Source organism: Anopheles merus, chromosome 2L, assembly GCF_017562075.2.
Source record: "Anopheles merus strain MAF chromosome 2L, AmerM5.1, whole genome shotgun sequence".
Classification (NCBI taxonomy): domain Eukaryota; kingdom Metazoa; phylum Arthropoda; class Insecta; order Diptera; family Culicidae; genus Anopheles; species Anopheles merus.
Window position 1 is genome coordinate 42048587 of NC_054083.1, and position 21220 is coordinate 42069806.

At 45.2% G+C, this 21220-nt stretch overlaps 1 protein-coding gene across 1 annotated transcript in view; it reads left to right on the forward strand.

Moving 5' to 3' along the window:
• LOC121594298 (heparan sulfate 2-O-sulfotransferase pipe) overlaps nucleotides 1-21220 on the forward strand; it is a 120944-nt gene that overhangs the window by 72171 nt on the left and 27553 nt on the right. Inside the window, exon 2 of the mRNA XM_041917403.1 lies at nucleotides 5210-5370. Coding sequence (XP_041773337.1) covers nucleotides 5210-5370 — 161 coding nt within the window. The remainder of the gene's footprint in view (nucleotides 1-5209; nucleotides 5371-21220) is intronic.

Consider the following 21220-nt stretch of genomic DNA (forward strand, 5'->3'; position numbering starts at 1 on the left):
AGCCGCTTAAAAATAATTAAAGGAAAGGAAACAACTTTTTCCTGCTGCTACGGCAGTACACAAGCTCGCTCGTCTTCCAAATTCTTCCACCTACTAAAGAACATCAGCAGCATGATAATAGGGCCAAAGTACAACAAGCGTACTACAAGTACTTTGCACAATTTCCAAACTAAACGAAACAAAAACTCTCGGCAGGGAGCAGCAGGAGTTTAGTTTATGTTTTATTTTCTTCTGCCATGCTTTCTCACTTCGGGCACAACTTTGCCGCTTCATAATAACCGTTTTTGCCCCGGTCCATGAGGAAACGAGCGACGTTACAATTGCTGCTGCCTATGCTGCTTTCCACAAAACATTCCTGCTCTTCCGTTTTCGACTACGCATCGTCCAACTTCCAGCACAACTTCTTTGCTCGAGCTTGAGTTTACATAGATCAAGCGAGCATGGTTCAGCTTTGTGACTTTATCAATTACCCAAAGCAAAGCAGTTGTACACAAATCAGGAAAATTGCACGAAAAAAAATCGCCGGATCTATGTCTAAGCAAATGCCACTCTACTCAACAGCGCCGGCAACATCAGCTGGACAGCATAGTCCCCATTGCAGCGAAGACCAACGTACAGCGGATTGAGTTGTAATGCTTCGCCATTCTCCCCCACGCGAGTGTAACGGGTCTGTGCGCGGTGTGACCCGGCAAGCTTACCCATCGCTACACTCCGCGCGGAGCAACAAGCAACAATGCTCGTAAAGAAAAACTACAAACCCCTGTCTATCCTGTTCTCCACCGCCGTTCGCACGAGCGTGCTGTAGCTCAAGCAGCTTGTAGATGTTTCGGATTCGGATTGTAGCATCACGCCGACGAGGCCTGCCCGTTTAACGGTAATGGCAAATTACAGCCCTATTTGTGCTGGGTACACACAAAACCACGAGCTGGGTACGGGGAGTTGTGCAGAAATTAAGCACGTTGTGCATCTGCCCCGTCTGGCCCCGTACGTACGCTTCATCCCCTCCGTCAAAGCTAAGCTGAACCAAACCCGGCACGAGCCGCACTTCGGGCCGATCTGATGCAAGCTTCACGACCCTGTCATGTAGTACACAATCGCGGCCCACGGAATTATTTATGCTTACCGATCGGTTCCGATCAGATTAGAGCCTGGCACCGTGGGAGGGTGGGTGGCAAAAGTAGCTTCCCTTTGTCTGCCGGATCTGCAAACATCCGCACTCCCCTGTTGGCCGTTGGCTGACGGTTGCAAAGTGGAAAAGTGTAACCAAATTGCGATAAGAATCGGTGGCAGTAACTTTTGCGCGGTCAGCACTGCAACATGTCGCCCGGCGGGCAACGACAATTGGAGCCCTCCCATTAAAGCTGCTAATGGGGATAATGGGTGAAATTAAACCGCGTTGTGGTGTTGTAGTGAAAAAGCGATGCAAAGAATTGTTACAGAACAGTGGAATGCGTTTTAATTGGTCGATTAATTAAAGAGCGATGAACAAGCGATGAGGTAGATGAAATTTACAGAAAACAACCAGCCGGATGGTTGTCGAGCATCACCGAAATGTTGAACAGAAGCTTTTATTAAAACAGTTGCACATACGTAGTTACAGTTTGGATCACATTTCAGTTCGCGTTTTAATTTACATTTTTCGTACATATCTTTCCTCCATTAAACTTCCAAATTAATTGAATGCATTCGAAAGGGTTCAGTTATTTTCCAATTTTGTTTGTGAATCATGTAGGATACCTTTTTGCATCTCCCCAACCGTACTATATTTCACCACTCGTCCTCGTCCAGTTATTTGTACTGCGTTATATTGCGTTACTGCGTAGGAGTGCCAACAAATAATCTCCATACATTTGGTATGAGTATCATTAGATTGATTTAACCATGGGAATAACCAATGGACTTGGAACGAAAATCGAAATTGCAAGCCCACGAAACGCACTGGCAATTGGTGTGAATCACGGCTAGATGCTAAACTAAGATGAAGATAGTGAAACAGAGTTGGATAGCAAGGTCTTTATAATCTCCAGAAGGATGAATGCTGAGTAATAAACTAAATTAAAATGAGACCAAAAGACAATGGAACGAGTACAAGAGCAATGTCAAAGACAGTAATCGTAACTCGAATAAAGCAAGTAGCAGTTGCTCAGGTACCTGTACAAGCACTCAAAATATTAATGGAAATCTGAGATTCCAAGACAAAAGTTTTTAGTTAGCTGTACCATGCATACACCAATCTTTTCTACTAACAATCAAGCTACAATTGTATATATTTTGTGAGTAGTAGTTTCTGAAATGTCTATTCCTCTAGGTCTCTAACTTGAATAATCAATAGAGTGTTGAGAGCGAAATCTGATGAATGTAGCCCATCTCATCCCAAGATTGCTATCCCTCCAATCACTGAGCTGCATTCCAGCAATTTCCTATTCACTTGAATCGGCAATCCTTTCAATTGGCAATAAAATCTCAAACTTTAGCCCAAAGCAGCCCCGAAGTTCCGAAAGTCAAAAACCTTTCTCATGAAGCTCGCACTAACTATTGGCATTCATTACCGGCCCCAGCGCGAGCCGCAATGTTCACACCCTCGCCGCCTGAGCAGCATTGAATTCAAACTCAACTCCACTCGCTTTAAACGAATGCTTCAGGAATTCAATCAGGAATTTCATCCACATTCCTCCCATCGACCTGCTCGGCATCAAACCGATGCACTGCATCAAGTTCAGTCCCATGCACCAGCTTTACATGCACTAAACAATCGCAAAGTCGTCACCACTAATAGATCGCATCGGTGTGTTGGACACCTCTTCAGCTGTTTTCTGTTCCACGCTGCCCTGGGAACGTCTGCCAGCGTGGTCCGTGCCTCCGTTCTGCCAGTCAGTGTAGCTCGTCCGTCCGAAGCTTTTTCCCAACCCCCGCGGGAAAATCGAGAATAGCCCACAAGTACCGGCAAGAAGAAAAGCAAAAACTAAAGCACCACAAGGGCACACAATTGTGCAACACGCCACTTCTAACGAACTGAAGATGCATACCCTTGTGCTCGAGCGCTGCAACACCGTTGGGAGCGAATACGCGCTTCGCAGGAAATGGAAAGGGAAGGGAGAATAGAAGAAGTCCCACTAACTGGGACAACCTTGACATAATCCAACGGTCGTTTTAAATACGACCAATTCGAAAGGGACCACCTCATGCTTGACTTCTAAGACGAGGGAATGCTGTTACGCCAGACCCCGGCGGTTTGGTTGTGCCGCCCGCAAATGGAAATGATGGCACAAAACCTTGAGCCTTGAAAAAAAAGGTACGAATGAAACACATCGAGCAGAAAAGATAACGCTCCGGGGTCGAGCGTTTGCAACCTTCGCAGGGAACAGCGGAACAGCAGCCGGGAAAGTGAAAGCAAAGACGCCAACCAGGGTGACAGAAAAGAAGTGCAAACTGTTTGAGACGACTCACATAAAAGCGAACCGTTGTTTTATGTCCCCGATGTGATCGCACGCTTCCAAACGCACGCGGCACTCGCGGGACGACTTATGGCTTGAAAGTAAGGCCCAACGAAAGATGGTTTGTTAGATGGTGGAAAAGGGGTAAAAACACAAAGACACGAACAAAGAAAAAAAAACAGCATAACCATGCCGCCAAAGCGGGTGGCGGGAACATCATCATTAGCTAATCGTCCCCAATCGCTAGTTACACGCCAGCTGGTTAACATTGTAGGAGTACAAATTAGTTGGTGCTGCTTTGAAATTAACGTGCGCGCGCGGATAGTAAATGTCAGCTGGTTGGGGCGGCTTTCGATCGTGTGACTTTCGGAATTTCGACTTTCGGGTTCTGAAAGATTGGAAAAAAGCGAATTGAGAGTGGCAAGCGTTCCCCGTTTGCAAAGTGTTTGCAAATCGACCACAAGGAGAGCGGAGTATTGATGGAGAAGGTTAAGAGAACCTAAAGATGGTCCTTAACCTGGATCGAGAACATACTTTGAAAGTTTCTCTGAAGCATTTTAGGTACAAAATGAGAATGTACATTCAAATTTGTTCTGTAAATGGGTTCTTTCAATTTGGTAGTTCGGTGGGTTGCGAAAATGTGCTACTTAGGCAATACATTCCCCAAAGTGGGGTGTAATACTTCAGAGGTAATAACAAGATCTAAACTTATCATCCCCAAGATACGGTTAGTCAATATACAGTCTAGTAATTTTTAAAGAAAGTAACAATCCTATTTTAAATTGTTTTGTGTTTTCTCAAATTTTGATTATCCTTTTTACACTATTAATTCTTCAGTTATTCTTCAAAATTTACTGAATCTTATCTTTTCATTGCAATTATTACAACTAAATTTTCCCAAAAATGTCGTTTTAAGCCATAATTCTGCTCTTTGAGTGCCAACTTTCATGTACTTTCCCCCAAACTTATTACCCTTTCATACAGCACACAGCGAAACAGGTCACTACAGCGCAAAATTATGACTCCGATTTGCGCCAATTAGATGCGAAATCGCATCAAACGGCAGCATCAAACGGCCCGGCACATCAATTCGACCGCACAGCGACAAGTGGCCCCCGTTAGCCTCCGAGTCTGGGCAAATTCAATCTAGAATCCCTTGGCAATTGGGAGCTCACGGGCTCAGTCAACCGAGCACCATCAATGAGCCAAGCGGCTGTAATCCATCGACACATTTCATTTAATCAGAAAATTGCCCCAACCCCCCATCGCGTTCCCGCGCACCCGTCCACCCACAGCAACTCCATCGTGCATTAGATTTAAACCGCGGGCTCCACTTTTTCCGGCCTGCGAAAGGTATCAGAGCATGCTCTACCGACAGCGCTCAAATAACACTTCAACCTGACTGACTGACAGGATGAGTGGTCGTACATGGCGCTTGTTTGTAAGTGTGTGTGTGTGTGTGAAACCCAATGTACATCATACTGTCAGAAACGGTACGCGAGAAGGATTATTAGTTTTTCCATCCCATTATTGTCATTAGCGTACGGTCTGCTGGAGACGTCCAGGTACGTCCCATTCCCACACCGTCCTGTGCACAGCTGACACTTACACCGGGACGCATGGGATTTGGAACACACACCGTAACGCGCTCCCGCTCTTGACGATGATGATGATGATGATGATGATGATAATATACCGCAGCTAAACTGAATTCGTCTCAATTTATAGCGTTACTCATCTTCAACCCCCTGTTTTCGCTTCTTCCCCCGTCACAGATACGCCGAATTCGTTGCACTGATTGCAATCTCGTGCACGCTGTTCCTGTTCCTGCACACCCAGAGCTTGACGTCGCGGTTGCGCGAAATGGAGGATCGACTGCAGCCACCGTCCTCCCTGTCCGCCGCCAGTGGGCTGAGTGGTAATTCAATTAGCCAAGGTAAGGTCCCGGACTTTTTGTCACCCCCTTCCCTCCCCTTCCCGGTACTCAATACACTGCACGGGGTTTCCATTGATGTAATGAGTGCAGGATGCTGCTGCCATCAAAATGAAATTGTCGCCCCAACAGCACGCCCAACGGTCGGGAAAGGCACACACTGATGCTTCCTACAATGCATTGGTGTTTATTTTGATTCGACACGGCACGCAGACTCGGAAATAACGAGGTCACAACAATTATGTAACGAATTCAATATAGGAAAATTCAGCTATTTGTATCGGAAATGAGACTGAGAAGATTTGTGTTGTTTCTAACACACAGGAACGTCAAACACTGATAGAGGTTTGGATTGAATTAAATTTATTCAAAACAATTAAAAATCAAGCTCAGACGTTCATCTTGAATTTCAAACTTCAAGGATTTGGTTACGTTTATAATGGAAACAAATTCCAACGCAATCAAGGACTGTATTTCAAAGAAACTAAATAATTATTTTATAGCGTTAATTTCACACCTCAACCCGGAAGCTAGAGGCAGATCGCTCCATCGCTCAAACCGTTTGATCTCACCCAGCGGTTATGCATAATTATTTGAACGATCGAACTCCGAATCTTTCGCCACATATATTGAGCAAAAGCTCACTCCAAAAACCCCCCCACACACGGCGTACCAGACGCACTTTAATTGTTTCATGCAAATGAAACTCCACGGTGAGCTGTGATGTTTGCCGCACGCAAATTATACCAACCGTTGTACCTGCCGTATGTAAATTGACGCGCTCAAAACGCGTTCCCTTTAAAAGAGTCGCCCACCCCCCCACCGTGGTGTTGACCCTTCGGAGGCGAGATTCCCAATTTCGGCAGGCCATCCATTACCGGCTTGCACAAGCTGATGCACACTCCGAATGGTGCCCGGGGCGCGCGCTTCACTTGATTGACGTAACCAGACCAGATCTGCACGGGACAGTGACATCGCTTGTGGTCCCATTTTAGGGGCTTACGGTCCGAAATGAAGAGGCAGCTCGTTTTTTCGGACATCTTTAGCTCGGACATCTATCTCGTCAAGCTCTTACGCTACATAATTGCACGTAACACTCCATCCAGTCGTTCATCGTACAGCCGTCCAGTTATGGTAAACGTGCACTCAACCAATAGGCCTCTGCGCGTCTGCCACGAACCATCAGCACGTGGTAATGTAGGGCCCACCCCAAACCCACAGAAAACCATCTGCCGATCTGTAACCGTCGCGTGGCCAGTGCTGAATAGCTGCCATTACAACGAGCGGTACGACAAAATGAACCATTCCGTAAGATCTTGCACCTACCGGCTAATCGACAAAAAGGGCTAATGGACGCACCTACGCCGGAGCAGGTGAATTGGCCACCGTAGAATAGCCGATTCTCGTACAGAGAAATTAAACGAACGCATTACAATCATTTAAATGGCGCGAAAAGTCGAACAGAGCAGACGATCGGGTCACGCCAGTGCTAGTGCTGTAGTTTTGACATTTTCATTTCCACAGCAGTGAACTATAGGGCGGTATGTTTGCTTTCGGAACCAAAATCATTCAAAGCGTAGCATATAGAAATTATCCAAAATCATTCTCGTTGGGTTTGGCGAAAGGCTACGGCTCATTTACAAATCCTCCTCCCTAAAACCGTTCTGCCAAGCGCTTCGAAACGACACAAACCTCTTCTACCCAAAACGCTAATTGAATATTTATAATTATTTGCACATTCTCGGAGCCCGGGCTTCGGGCGATTCACACAAGCCCACTATGCACACACAATACTGTTCCAGTGTTTGTGTTTGCTTTGGGTTCGTTTTTTTTTGCTTCTCTTTTTGGGAGGACTCTTCACATCTGCCACACGCCACCGGAGAATTGATTTATTGAATTTCTACCCGGCCAAATGATGTTTGCCGTATAATTATTCCACCCGAATGCACCGAAGGCTTGAGGTCTTTATTGGAAGAGTAAGTCAGTCTCTGAGGGCAACACACAGAGCACAAGCGCTGGAGATAAAATGGCGTGTGATTTCTGGGGGAATTTTCTCCTAGCATTGTGTCACAAAAAATGTTGAAGCTGGGACAGAAGGCTCATGTAATTAATTATGTTACTTTAAGCTTATTCCTAAAAGCCATATTACTCGCTCACTTCTCTCTAAACCCATAATTATTGTGAATGTTAACAATTGTTTGTTTTTTAATTATGTTCAATTACCTTCAACGCGACAATCACAAACACCCCCTGCACTATCGCATCATGATCGTAATTTAATTACAATATTTACTTAGCGCAAGCAAATAGTAGTAATACAGTTTTTATCTCTCTATCAATTACCCTTTTCACGAGGTAATTTAATCGCTCAGTCGAATTCATTGCCCTTGTTAAAGCTTGCTTAGATGTTTAAATATTTCCCCCTTTTCCCACAAACAAAGCGATTCTTCCGGCTGGCTGCACCTCTCTCTGTCTCTCTGTGTGCAGAGACAGTCAAGCAGTGTCAATGGTGCGTGAGTAAAAGCGGTGTTTTTCTCACCACTCCCCCTTTCGATCTGCCCACCACCACCACCCACAAATGGGTCATAAAACCTGCACCCACTTCGTTGGTTGACTCCTTGGGGTTTTCCGAGGTGGTTTTGGGTTTCTGTTTTTTTTTACTTGCAACACACATTTTACAACAATTTGATATTTCAACTGATGGTGTTTGCGAATAATCATCATGCGAGCGTGTCGCGAGAATTTTCACATGTCAAACACACACACACACAGACACACGCATACATTTGTCCCATTTACAGAATTACGCTTCACTGGCACAAGAACTCAGCGAATGACACCTATAACAGCAAGGGTTGCCAGGGTGTTTCAAGTACGTTTTTCAACAGAATATACACCCACACACACAACTTCAACCACCTCAAAATGGAGGCTTTTGCGAACCAATTCTCATCTCCCATTCTGTCATCAGAAGCAATTGCGAACGGTTCCATCAGGGCAGGGGTGAGAGATGCGTTGTGCAGAACAGCAGCACCAGCACACGCTAGCATAAAACTTAATGAAGCATAATATTACAATCCAGCCGGCAAAAATATGTTGCATAAATATTATTATTACCCCCACCCCAAGAAGGCAATCGAAGCAATTGACATGAACCTGTTAGCAGCCGTGGCAATGGGAAGTAGTGCGAACCATTAAACCCCCGGGACGGACGTGTTGAGGAAGGTGTTTGGGCGTTGTTTTCTTTACCTTTTTTTGGCCTCCCAAATCCTGTTGTGCCGACTACTGTGGACGATGTGTCTCCGCAGGCACGGCCCGGTTTGACGCAGGACGAAATCAAAGCGAGCGCCCGAAAAGTGAGAACGGAAATGACGTTACGCGAAGAGGCAATCCTTTTTCTCGCGCGTGTGGTTTTTTTGGAGTGTCTTTTTCCGGTTGTATGAGCGTGTGTGTGTATATTTTTTATAATGCCACACGAATGCGGAAAACCCGTACAAGATACACACGCGCGCGAGGTGTACGACCTCGGCGGTGCCAAAAAAGTGCCCGCACAACACCACTTCCAATTCGCGAATCAAAGCCAATCGAGCTGTTCGAACCATCCCGGAAGCGACCGGGCATGAAACGGGGACATGAAGTGAAAATTTATTTATTTGATTTTTCCGGCTTCCCGCAGCAGCAGCAGCAGCAGCAGCCACCAGCCGATTTTGCGAGCCTGTACTTTTGCTCGTCTTCGGAATCCCTTTCCAATATCCAATCGAGGATTTGCGCGCGGCTGATTGGGCGAGAATTGTCGGGCTTTTTCTCTAGCTTCAACCCCGCGGGCCAGAAAGTCCTTCCCATTTCCCTTTCCTTGTGACTGGGCCGATAGTGTTTTAGCTCACCGTTTATACGGGTCCTGTGTGTGTATGTTTTAACGGTTGCTTCCCATGGGCAAGGCGCCCGGCAGTCCCGAAATGAGACGCCCATTTATCCTTACACTAGCCGCGCGCGCGCCGCCGCATCCCAAGTGTGCCAAAAAGGGGGGGGTGAACATTTCCGCGTATTCAATTTATGCAGCGTCTGGGAGGATTTTCAGCTCCTTCCCTAATCGACTGAATCCAGCAGCTGCCCAAGCTGCGGCAGCGCACAAATCAACCGCTCCACCGCGGTAGTGCAGCGACGATTGCGACTTTGTTTTTCTGTCTCGCTTTTTTCCCCGGCCAAGATCACGTGTTGTTTCGCGCTTACCGAAAACATACCGAGGTGCAGTTTTTAATTTATTGGAAAACCACAACCCCATGGTGCCACCATGCTCTGGCACTGCTACGTGCGCGCGCGAACAGAGTATCCTTTCGCGCGCGAGAAGGACCGTTCTTAGGCAACGTGGAGTTTCTTAAGGAGCACAGTTTGACTTTTTGGCCGTTTGCCACCGGGGGTTGGAATGTGGAGCTCTTGTTTCTCGCCCTGTTTCATACACACACACACACACACAGGATGTGAACCACTTGAGCAACAATAACTTTAGCGTCCTATCGCAAACCGTCTGCCGGGGAGAACATTGGGAAGAATAGGGCAGCTGCAAGAGCTTTTTCGTCCCTTTTTTCCCCCCCATATTGAATTACCCTTTTTTGGCGAGCAAGTATTACTTGAGTGCGATGCAGCTAGGGAAGCAAATTTCTGCACAACTTAATGATAATTTGGTGCCTCACACACACAAACAAAGAGAGATAGAGAGAGAGACGTACATGTAAAGCTTTAGGAGCGATAAATCTTGTTACATTGCCCATTATCCGGAGCGTACAAGAAATCCTTAACCCGAGTCGCATCATAAAAGCTTGTGCTGAAAGGCAAAACAAAGGAGAGGCTCCTATGCTTGGAGATGCATTTATTTGTGGCGTAGTTTCCGGACCGTAATTCGGCAAATGCAATTCAGAAATATGTAGCTAATTCAAGCATGAGCATTACTCTACAAACCAGTTAGAGAAGTTTTGGTGAGCTATTTTCCAGCAAAATTGTTTAAAACGAGGTGTGTACGGTATTGAAACATAATAAAACAATAGAAAGAACATATTTTCCCATTGAATTGTAACCAGAATGCATTGCTTACGCTCTAAAAAAATGACATTAAAATTCCACAAACTTACTGTAGCATATCGTTTTTCCAACATATTTTCATAAAACAAAAAGCCCTCCCCTTGCACTACATTCAAGCACACTTCAAACCAAAGCCACACGTTCCCACTAACTAAACCAGAGGCAAATACGTGTTTGCAAATTTTATTTCCACGAAAAAGGTGTGCGTTTGTGGGCGTTTATTATTCGCACAAAATGCAAAACGGAACAAAGCTGGAAACACACACCACACACTCTGGTATCAGTATCAAAAACTGAACATGAGAAAAATGGGGAGAAAATTAAACTACTTCCAATTTTTCCTACCCAAAAACAAATTGTCAGCGCGACGACAGCCTCCGCAGCCCGCAGATTTCGGTCAATTTGCGTGTGGTGCTGCTCGCAACGCCATCCGCCGGCAGATTACTGACGCTATCATTGCTGAGCGAAAAATCGTACATGCATACACGATATCCTAAGCACGAGCATACGCGCAGCGCATGGGGCAGCCGGGTCGAGCAACAAGCAGCTAGCAACAGCCTTGTACAGGAGAGAATCCTTTTTCATACACACACACACAGCCATCAGCCGATCCAATAACGATCGATAACGTTAAATTGATCATATTCCACGCCACTCACAGCTCAATCTCGGGCACCCGTCTGCCCAGCCCGTTGATGGTTGGCGCAGACACAGGCACGGGGAGAGCAACAACATCAACAGCAGCGCCACATACAACAACAAAAAATGTCCCAGTCTAGCCGGCCAGATTGCAGGGACGATGAAAAGTTTGCTTTTTTTCTGCAGCAACATCCGTTCCTAAAGCTGCTATGCGCGCCACAAGAGGAAAACAGGGTGTAGCCGAGGCGATGAGGGTAAAAGCAACCAGCGCGGATCATATCGCGCGCAAAAACGCTTCTGGCAAATGGGGGAGAAGACACGAGGGGTGCACGATACGACGACATCGGTAAAAGATGAATTCAATTTATAGAAATTGAACGGTACACGCGCGCTTAGACGAGATGCTGCCGGGCGCAGTGGAAAACTCTCTCATCGGATAGAATTTCCCCCCCCTTGTGCATAGCCGTTTGGGGCGATAAATTTTGCACAATTTCAAACGGATTGGTAATGGGGGCTAAAACATGTTTTAGAGGGGGGGCTATGAGTAAAAAAAATTTGACAGTATTAAATTACTACATCGCTGCCGGTCGCTGCATACGGCTGTAGACTAAGAGGCGTCAAACTTTGTGTGGGTATAACGTTTAACAAGGTTTAATAATTTATCATCCTGAACAAGCAAAAAAAACCTTTACAGTGCTGGTTTGAACATATGGAATCCACTCCAAAGCGGGATGGAGAATTTACGTTTTAATTAGATGTAAACGCGAGTGTATTGTATGTAGTTTATCCAAAGATATCCAAAATTGTAGATCGAAGATCCAAAATTGTATATTGGCTTTTTGTAATATAAGTATTGTTTGGAGTAATTATTTTAGATCTCTGTTACTAATTCTCAGATTTGACAGTAACAAATGGTTTTGCCGTAGTTCTTTAGCCGGCAGCTGAGGTATAAACCATGAATGTGATAATTTTTACAAAAAAAAATCGGCTGACTGTAGACAAAAAAGAGATATAATTCATTTCCATGAACATCATTTGAAAAGTAATTATCTAAGCTTACTTGCAAAAATAAATCAACGACCTTGTGAGCAGCTTTTTGTCAGCTATCCGGCATTGTCGCCACGGCAGATGAAACATGCGTTCAGGCATGTTCTTAGGTTCTACCACGATTTCACGACAAAATTGTTGGAGTAGAGCTTTTGCATTATTTAAGTCCAGAAATTGCCGATGGGCCGGAGCTGAGAGATGTTGGACCGGTTCGCTGACTACGGAGTATTCCTCCGAAATTCGGTTCAAATGATTGCATTGAGATTTGGCGTCATTGCTTGCCATTACGTAGCCTGTGGACGCGATTTCAACATCTAGACATGTATGTTTATATTTCCCAGGTATTAGTTTACTGTTAGGCCGGTTGTATCGACCTCCCGGCCAAGCAAACATAGGTATGTGGCGATTTTACCCTTAGTCTTGATTTTCAGCTTCCTTTGCAACCTCAAGTCGATTAGGGACGTCGGTCATTCGAAACTGGATTTTCTTTTCATGCTCTGATTGTTGTCTAATAGTGCCAAGTTGTTGTAGATACCGGAACAGGCTCATGAGACGTTCACAAACTACCATTTGCACTTCGTTTTAAACGCTACGAGGTGCCATTCTTTAACCACCCTCTTTAACGATTAGAGTTCGACTGATTGGAGTGTTAAATCTAGTCTGCTGATTTATGGAATACCACTACTGACAGTGGTTAATTGCACTTTCATTAGTGCGAGTGAAGATAAACCCATGAAAAGTCAACAATTTTAATCCATTGTTTTAAATGCACACAATATGATATTGAAGTCAACTATATTCAATTTTAATAAGGTACAAAACAGTATTATATCGCTGGGTCTATTCAAGCTGGTTCAATAGATAAAAGCAAAGATACTTTTTAAAGTACTCCGTTTGTGAGGCTATAATCCATGTACTAAGTGCTTTCACGGATGACTTTACTTCTCATAAAATGTTTGTTCGCTTCTTACAAAAAAACCCCAAGGTTGAACAAACTCATCTTCAAGGGAAAAGGCACTCATCATCCCTTCACCAAGAAAGTAGTCAGGGTATAAAGCACCTCCCATTCAACCACTACCAACAAACTAACAGCGAACCTTTCCATCAAAGCACAATCGAACGGAAAAATGTCACTGCACGGAATGGTCGTCCAGCGACAGCCACTCGAATTAAAATGGGCTTCCCTACTTGTTGTCGAACATTGTGCGGTAAATTGATCCAATAAAAAGTTACCCCCTTGCAGTAGCAGTAGCTGTACGCACCTTCCACTGGTTTCTCCGGGCTGTGTCCGTTGTTGCAGGAAGAGCGCGCGTGAGCCCACAGCATCATCGGCCCACCCAATCTCAACCTTTTCCCGTATCTTCCTGTCTGCCATGCCTGCTTTTTGTGATAATCTCATCCGATTTATCTCACCTCTTCCCCTACTCCGAGTGCTGCGACTACTAATGGCACCAAACAAGGAGACGAGAGTGAGAAGGAGTATATGAAATAGGCACGTCCGAGTTTTCGGTGACAGCATTGCTTTCTTGCACTTAAAACTGCATTGAGTGCGGCCCGGTTTAGTTCGTAGTTGACAAATATTTATCGACAACTGGACGCTTTTTTTGCAATATCCCCATTTCGTTCACTGCAAGCTAACTACAAACGCCCCCAGTTTTTTTATGTGTCACCTTCTATTCCACTAGCGAGCTGCTTGCCTGCGCTTATCGTGCCCGCTTCTAGATGGGCAATTTAATAACAAAAATAAATTAAATTAACAACGAACCACTCAAAGGGACGAACGACTCGGCGCCCGGCTCAAGTGGCTGGCTGAACCCTGCCAGCAAAAGGATTTGTTTGCGTGTAGTTGGGACGACATCCGTCGTTGGCAAACGGCGTGTACCGCGTAGGCATCCCTCGACGGGTCCCTGCGACGCCATCGATAAACTGTTCGTTTACTGTTTTGATGGAGTCATAAATTACAGTTTATACCTCGAATGGGTGTACACCAGCCTGCTGCGGTACCCGGCTGACTGAATGGGTTTAGTCGCGTAGACACTATCACACACACACACACACACACAAACCCGGAAGTACAAACATACGTCTACCGATCGGTTTCCGCAGGCGTAAAGCCAAACACAGGTCTGTAAGGATATACGGTGCAGGGTTTGCCCGGCTCTGCTCTGCGCTCTACTGGTTGACCCACTTCCTCTCAAACACACAAACACACACACAACGTCCATTTCAATTCCCGCATCCCGCCCTGGAAACGGCACTGGCCATTTACTTGGACCACTTTTAAGAATGCCATAAATTGTATCATTGGCTTCCTTTCCTTTGCTCCGGTTACGGGGGCTTCGTCACAATCATTGCCACCGCCATTTTGCAGCGGTAGATGGCACCACCGGTAACGGTGGTAGAGGAGGAGCGACGGGGTTACAGGACGAACGATAGAGTAAACTTCCGCTTGCAGTTGTTTTGGAGCGCTTTCGAGAATGATTCATTTTACCGTCTTGTCCGACCATTTCGTTGTCGGAAATGTTGGATCTTGCGCCGTGTTCGTAGGGGTTTGGCAAAAATCTTAGCCCCATGCAGTTGCAGTTTGCAGTTGCACTACGCGATGGTTTTGGCCCATTTAGTAGCAATTTCCCGTGCAAGTACCATAAAAAAGGCGACCTAAGAAAGAGCACAGCTTTAATAACGGTGTGATTTGTTGATCTTGCTTAATGAGAATCAGTAAAGAACTTAAAAGAGACAAAAAAGGCATGCAACAACATTCAATTTCTAGGGTTTTATTATATCTAGTGATGAACAACTACGTTCATCTGACCAACAAGCATTAGAGTCTAGTTATTCCTGGATGGTTAAAGTCTCCTCCAAAGAGAACTTTCATAGTAAAAAAATGCAATTGAGCCCAATCAACGCAATTCTTAGTAGTGTTGAGTTTCATGAATCTTTCATTAAGAATCATTCTTATAAATGTTTAGCTATAAGTGATTCAAATCTAAAATCGAATCTCCAAACATTCATAAATCAGCATTTCAATCAGCATCTTCAACAATCTTTGGATATTTACAAATTCATAAAGATCTTCAATCTTCAAAGATTCAAGGATCTACAAAGATACATGAATTCACGAAGACCCATAAATATCCCGCGATTCATGAATCATTAGACAGCTATTGAATTTGCGCGATCCTATGGTACATGCCCGTCGTGAGATTAGGTCTCGCATGGACCGTCTCTACATAGTTAAACAGACGCTCCTGGCAGCCTGGTACCAAGAAGTTTTGAAAGCATGAAGATTGTTACGTCAAGAAAAAGAATAAGAAGAAACTCAAGTTCTATGAACCTTTCGAGATGTATGAATCTTTAATTATATATATGAAATATATGAACCTTTTTCGAGATTCTCGAATCTTTTAGATTCATGAACCTTTCCAACTGATTTTCAGATTCATTGATTCATTTCAAAGATTCAATGAGATTCATGAATCTGAATCAGATTAACCCAACATTAATTCCTACAACACTGTGGAACTTTCATGCAAAATTTGACCCGTAAAATAACGACTCTTTTCCTACTACTGTGCTGCTTAAAACTCAAAAATAATACCAAAAAGACCCCAATAATGAAGCTGCGCTAAAGCCAGCTTCTTTCGAACGGCAGATTTTCCCTATAAGTGACTACTAAAAATGAAACGCTGCGATACACACGTGGGACATAAATCGCGTCCTCATCATCTTGCCCTCATCAATCAATCCTAGCAGCTTGCAAGAAAAAAAAAGCTCTCACAAGTGAGCGTCAGACACCCGCTACTTGGTTTAAACTCTTATTTAATTTAATACATCTCCGCGTTATCCCTCATTCCCTTATTCGCCCATGCCACCGATCCCATCTACACGGTGCAGCAAAAGCTTTCCGGATCACCGAGAAGATACACGCGCATAGACAAAATACACACATGTGTGCGAGCAATTTTTCCCAGCCAAAGCAGCAGCAACAAATCCACACACAAAAAAGCCAACGCGCGTCTTCGTACGCACCACATACACCCTTGTGCCAGCTCCGACACGAGTACACCGCCCTCGTGCTGCTGCTGCTGCTGCTGCTGGCCGTGCTGATTAATTGCTTTCCGTTTTCCCGGGTGCTGCTTCACCGCCACCTGGCCGGCTCCCCAAAGCGGGTGCTGCTGGCGCTGATTGTAGTAATTTGTCGGTTCTTGCACGCGTCGGCACATTCTTCCGCCGTGTCGTCGAGGTTTAAAATTACTTGCACCCGTCGTACTGCCTGTTTTACACCCGCCGTACGTTATGGCTTTATCAGGGGGTAGCAAAGGTTCGCTTTTTTGCTTGCTTTCTTTCTCGAGCTAAATTCAAGTGCGCACCCGGTGCACACCTACATTTGATGACACACATGTTTACACCGTGTGTGTGTGTGTGTGTGTGTGTGTGTGTGTGTGTGTTCACATCGTTTAAGGGGCTAATCAAATGGAAATGGAAGTTCGACAGGGAGGGCTTTTGAAGCGGGAAGGTGATTAAAGCAGCAGGAGAAAAAAAAGTAACATACGCTTTAATTTAACAACGCCAGCGACATGCAAAAACACACCCCACCCGCACCTACACAGTTCCCTTTTAATTGGTTTACCTTTCATTAGCATGTCAATACGGACGGCACGATCTTGACAGCGTACCAATTTTACTTTTATTTATTTGCTTACTTTTTTGAGCGTTAGGGTTTTGCTACAGCAAAAAAAACCCGCCTCGATGGGTTAATTTCAATCACAAAGGGCAGTTTTTTTTTGTTTTCTGCACACCATTCCAAACTGTTCGGGTTCTCATGCAGGGTTGGCATTTAATAGGATCAGCTATTTCCACCGTACCCTCCCTCCTCTTTTGGGTGGGTCAAATTTCAGCGTTCAAATTTCAGCTCAGCAGTGGACCGAAAGCAACGATTTTTGTCTGGAATTCGTTTATGTTGTGTGTTTGTGTTTGTTTTGTGCTCTGTAGCTGACACGGAGGGTTAGGGTACAGGCCACAGCGAACGACCTTGCCGTGCACAACTGTGGTTAATGTTTTTTGAATTTTTAAAATACTAATAGCATGTAATAAATTTTTAAATTCAAAAGAGAAGAAAATTTATATTAATAGAAAAAGGTCCGCCCTGTGACAAATGAAGCCCAACGCTTGACCCAAATATGGGTGCCAAATTGAAGCAACGAAATGGCCATTTACATTCTAAAATGTCCCCTCTTAACAGCCACTTTTAAATGTTAGCCCCGCAAAAGCGCTGCTAACGGCCGTGTGTGGAGTTCATATTTCATCGCCAAAATGGCATTGATTTTACAGAATTTAAAATAAAACCCCTGCAGCACACCGAAAAAAGCGAAAGAAGATCCTTTTTAATCCACTGCTAGCGTTCCTCTCATCGATGATCGATCGTATTGTGCTAAAAATGTGGGGGGGGGGCAATCCACGGCTCACACAAACTCGCAACGTCCATGTGCAGCACATTTGTTATTCTCATTGGGAGCCGTTACGAAGGAGAGACAATTTCGTAACGGGTACGGGGGCGTACGAGGGCACAGATGGCGTCAAGATGGCGCAATCGAAGACGAAAGAAAACAAATCGCACTGCAAACGGCACGGGCCGGGAAGAAGGGAACCAAAACGGGCATGTCGATATGCCGACGACGCAATATCTTTCGTTGTTTTTCCCCGGTTTCTGCCACTCTACGCCACCAGGAACAAAAGTAATGACGAACACGGTCGGGCACGGCGTTTGACTCTTCAAGGACTTTTCTTCCCCGTTCCCGGATTCACACACACACACACCCGAGAAAAGGGGAAAAAAGAAAGGAATGCTACTAAAGGATCGATGATTAATGACACCTACAGAAAAGCTTTCGGGAGCGTCTTATCCGTCGGCCACAGGTCGGGTGCAAGCGAGGGGTTGGCTTCTATTTACACACTTTATTATAAACTACCCAGCCCCCGCGCTGAGTGATGAGTCCATCATTCATCGCACGAGGTTTCATTTTACAGTTAGCGGCGCTGTATTTTTTTATGCTTTTTGAAATGGTTGATGTGCGTTGGAGTTTATTGCTAGGGAAAGTGATCAGCGAGCCGAAGCAGCTAGGAAAGTAATTAGACTTCAAACTTCACACCTCTGATTCGACGGGAGGAGTTGAGCAATATGCAAACGGACATACACACACAGAAGGCGCAGCTGGGCATATACATTCCCGTCCAGTGGGATGTAATTATAACTAGATCGGGCGACTGGCTTTCGGTTTTACTAAAGCCCAGTGGGGCCGCTCAGTCTGACTTTGTGTGGACACAGATGCGCCTAAAGATCTAGCGAGCACCAACCGACCACGAAAAAAGAACCACAACTCCAGAGAGCTTAATTGAATGCACGTCCAGTGGCGGGCAAATGCAAATGACTCTCGAGTTTTACTCCACTCCGCGGTGCAGTGCGATAAAATGGAGTTAGAAAACATTTGCGCAAAACGGTCAAGAAAAAGCAACCGGCCATCGGTGCACATCACTCAAGATGGGGGAAAAAAGCTCGAGATTCACTTACACACCCCTCCAAGTGTCTCTGCGGACTAATAATGAAACGATGGGTTTCCATTACGAGGTTTTTGTAAGAAGTTGATTATACATTGAAAGTAAAGTTGATGTTTCATGGCGAGCATGCGAATTAACTCTCTTTTTTGTTTAACTCTCCTCATTAGCTAAGACTGCAGCACGTAATTACTTTCTCTCTAGAACAAAACACTGGAAGCGAGGATGATAATTACCAAACAATTGATAAACATACGCTTCTAAGCATGAGCGCTGCGGCAATGTAGTAAAGATATTTCAGTAAAAGTTATTTCTCCAAACTCTAAACAAAAATTTCAACACAATCAACACAACACAATTCCAACTGCCACAGCGTGGCTCAACATTTTCCATACAAAACGCTACACAGCGCATAGAGTGTTCAATTTCGCAAACACTTGCCGTAACAAGTTTGGAATCAAACCAAAAACGCAGCAGGAAAGATTGATGGCACTTACTTTCGATTCAATATTCCCTCCTGCCTAAACAGGCCAACGCTGTACACAGCGTGCGTTTGGCTACATCGCCTGGCGCTCCGGGTTTTGACCGCGCACTGCAACACTAGCATCGTTATTTATGAACCGTTCGAAAAGATTGATGAATTAGCGAGCAGCAATCAATGCGCAGGAGAGGCGCAGCAGTGTTTGGTGCAGCAACCTGCAGGATGAATCGCCAATTGCGTTGCATTTGCCGTTTTGTAGCTCAATTCTTTCTCTTTTTTATAGACCAAATGTTTTTTCTCCGACGTGTTTTACGCTTCCTGCTATGGATTATTACTTTTTTTATGATTCTCTCCTTCTCGTTCGTTCTATATCAAACCTTCCCTTACTGACCTTCGGCAGCTTGCCAACCCTTGCACCCGCGCGCTGGCTTTGTTTGTTTTTGTTTCACTTGCCGAACGTGATCCGCGCCCGACCTGACCCGTTCACTTCCTTCACTTCCCCGGGCAAAAATGCATTGGATATGCGAATTATGCTGCGAATCGGTGCTGCAACGATTTTTACCGCAACCACAGGTCGAAGGGCACGCGAGCGCTCCAGTCAAACCGGATGATTGATGATCGGGTAGGATGGGGAGGGGAGAGGGCCCATAAATCGATGCGGTGTGCATCGTCCCGCTCCCGAACCGCAATCTCCCGCGCAAATTGTGCAACACAGTGGCACACACAGACACACTGCTCTTAAAAAATGATACCACGCGCGATAAGCGATAAGTGTAAGACCACTGCAACGATGGCAAATTACCCAAAAAAAAGCAACCACTACCACTCGACGCTTCACGTAAGCTGGGTCGGGTGAGAGAGACTGAGAGCCACTGATAAATCGAACATTAATTGGGGTTTATTTGAGTTTCATGTGATTTTATGATATTTTTCCACTCGTCGGTTGGTTGGTTTGGCTTATGGTTTTTTTTTTTGTTTTTCTTTGTCTGCACCAAACCATCCGGTGACAGGTGCATCACGATGCACTTTACATTCATTGCAGCATTGCACACTTTATCGGTCGTAAATAATGGCCCGAGCGCGCTCCCACTCTGTCCCTCTGTTTCTATCAGTTTTGGCGCTAGCGAGCAACGATTTTATGTCCCTACTTAGAGCATAAACATCAACCGCTCCTGCTCCATCAGTAATCCATAAAAAAAAACAACTTCGTCAACATCAAGCCGAGCTCTTTGTGTGTGTGCAACATATCCCTGGCAGCTGGAACAAACAAAACCCCGTGAATAGCTGTCATAAACTAGCATTGCATTTGTGCCCCACCGTGGCTGCCATCTGCCGGTGGTTTAAGCGGTTTTCGTTCTGTCTGGGTCTTTCAACAAAATTGCAAACAAACAAACAAGAAAAAGGGCACGCACACAAGACATTCATCGCACGTGGCATCACAAATTGGCAAAAAGCTTTTGCTCGGCGGCGCTGCACCCGAGAGGAACACGTGTAATTGCATAAAGCTTCCTTTCCCCGGTGTCGTCGCCGCCCGTTCGCATGACAGAACAGAACAAAGCCCACAAACGCACACCCACCAAAGCGGAAGAAGTACGCATCATCATCCTCCATTGTGCCAAACACACACACACGGGGCCGCAACAATGCCGAAACTGAAACGTCACATTGCTCCAAGAAATTTCCTTAGAAATTCAGGGGAAAGGAGCTTTTGTTCACGGATTCCTGCACCTGCACTTACAATGTTGCGGGATAGTAATCACAGTCACACGTGCACTTATACACACACACCTGAGTACATCATTTTACAATGGTAACGATCGCGAACGAAGTTTATCCAATGTCAACACCGAGCCAAAGTTTTTCCTCAAACGCGCGATAGATAAACTTTTGCGGCGCTAACTTTTGTGCCGCCGGTTGTGCCGAGAATATGGTTTTAGCGGGGGGTTTATTGAATCAACTACATCGTTCGAGTGCCACTTGCGCGCTACATACGCTGACACCGATAGGTCTTGGTTTTTTTTTTGCGTTTTCGCGTACAACTACACCAAACAGTGCTCG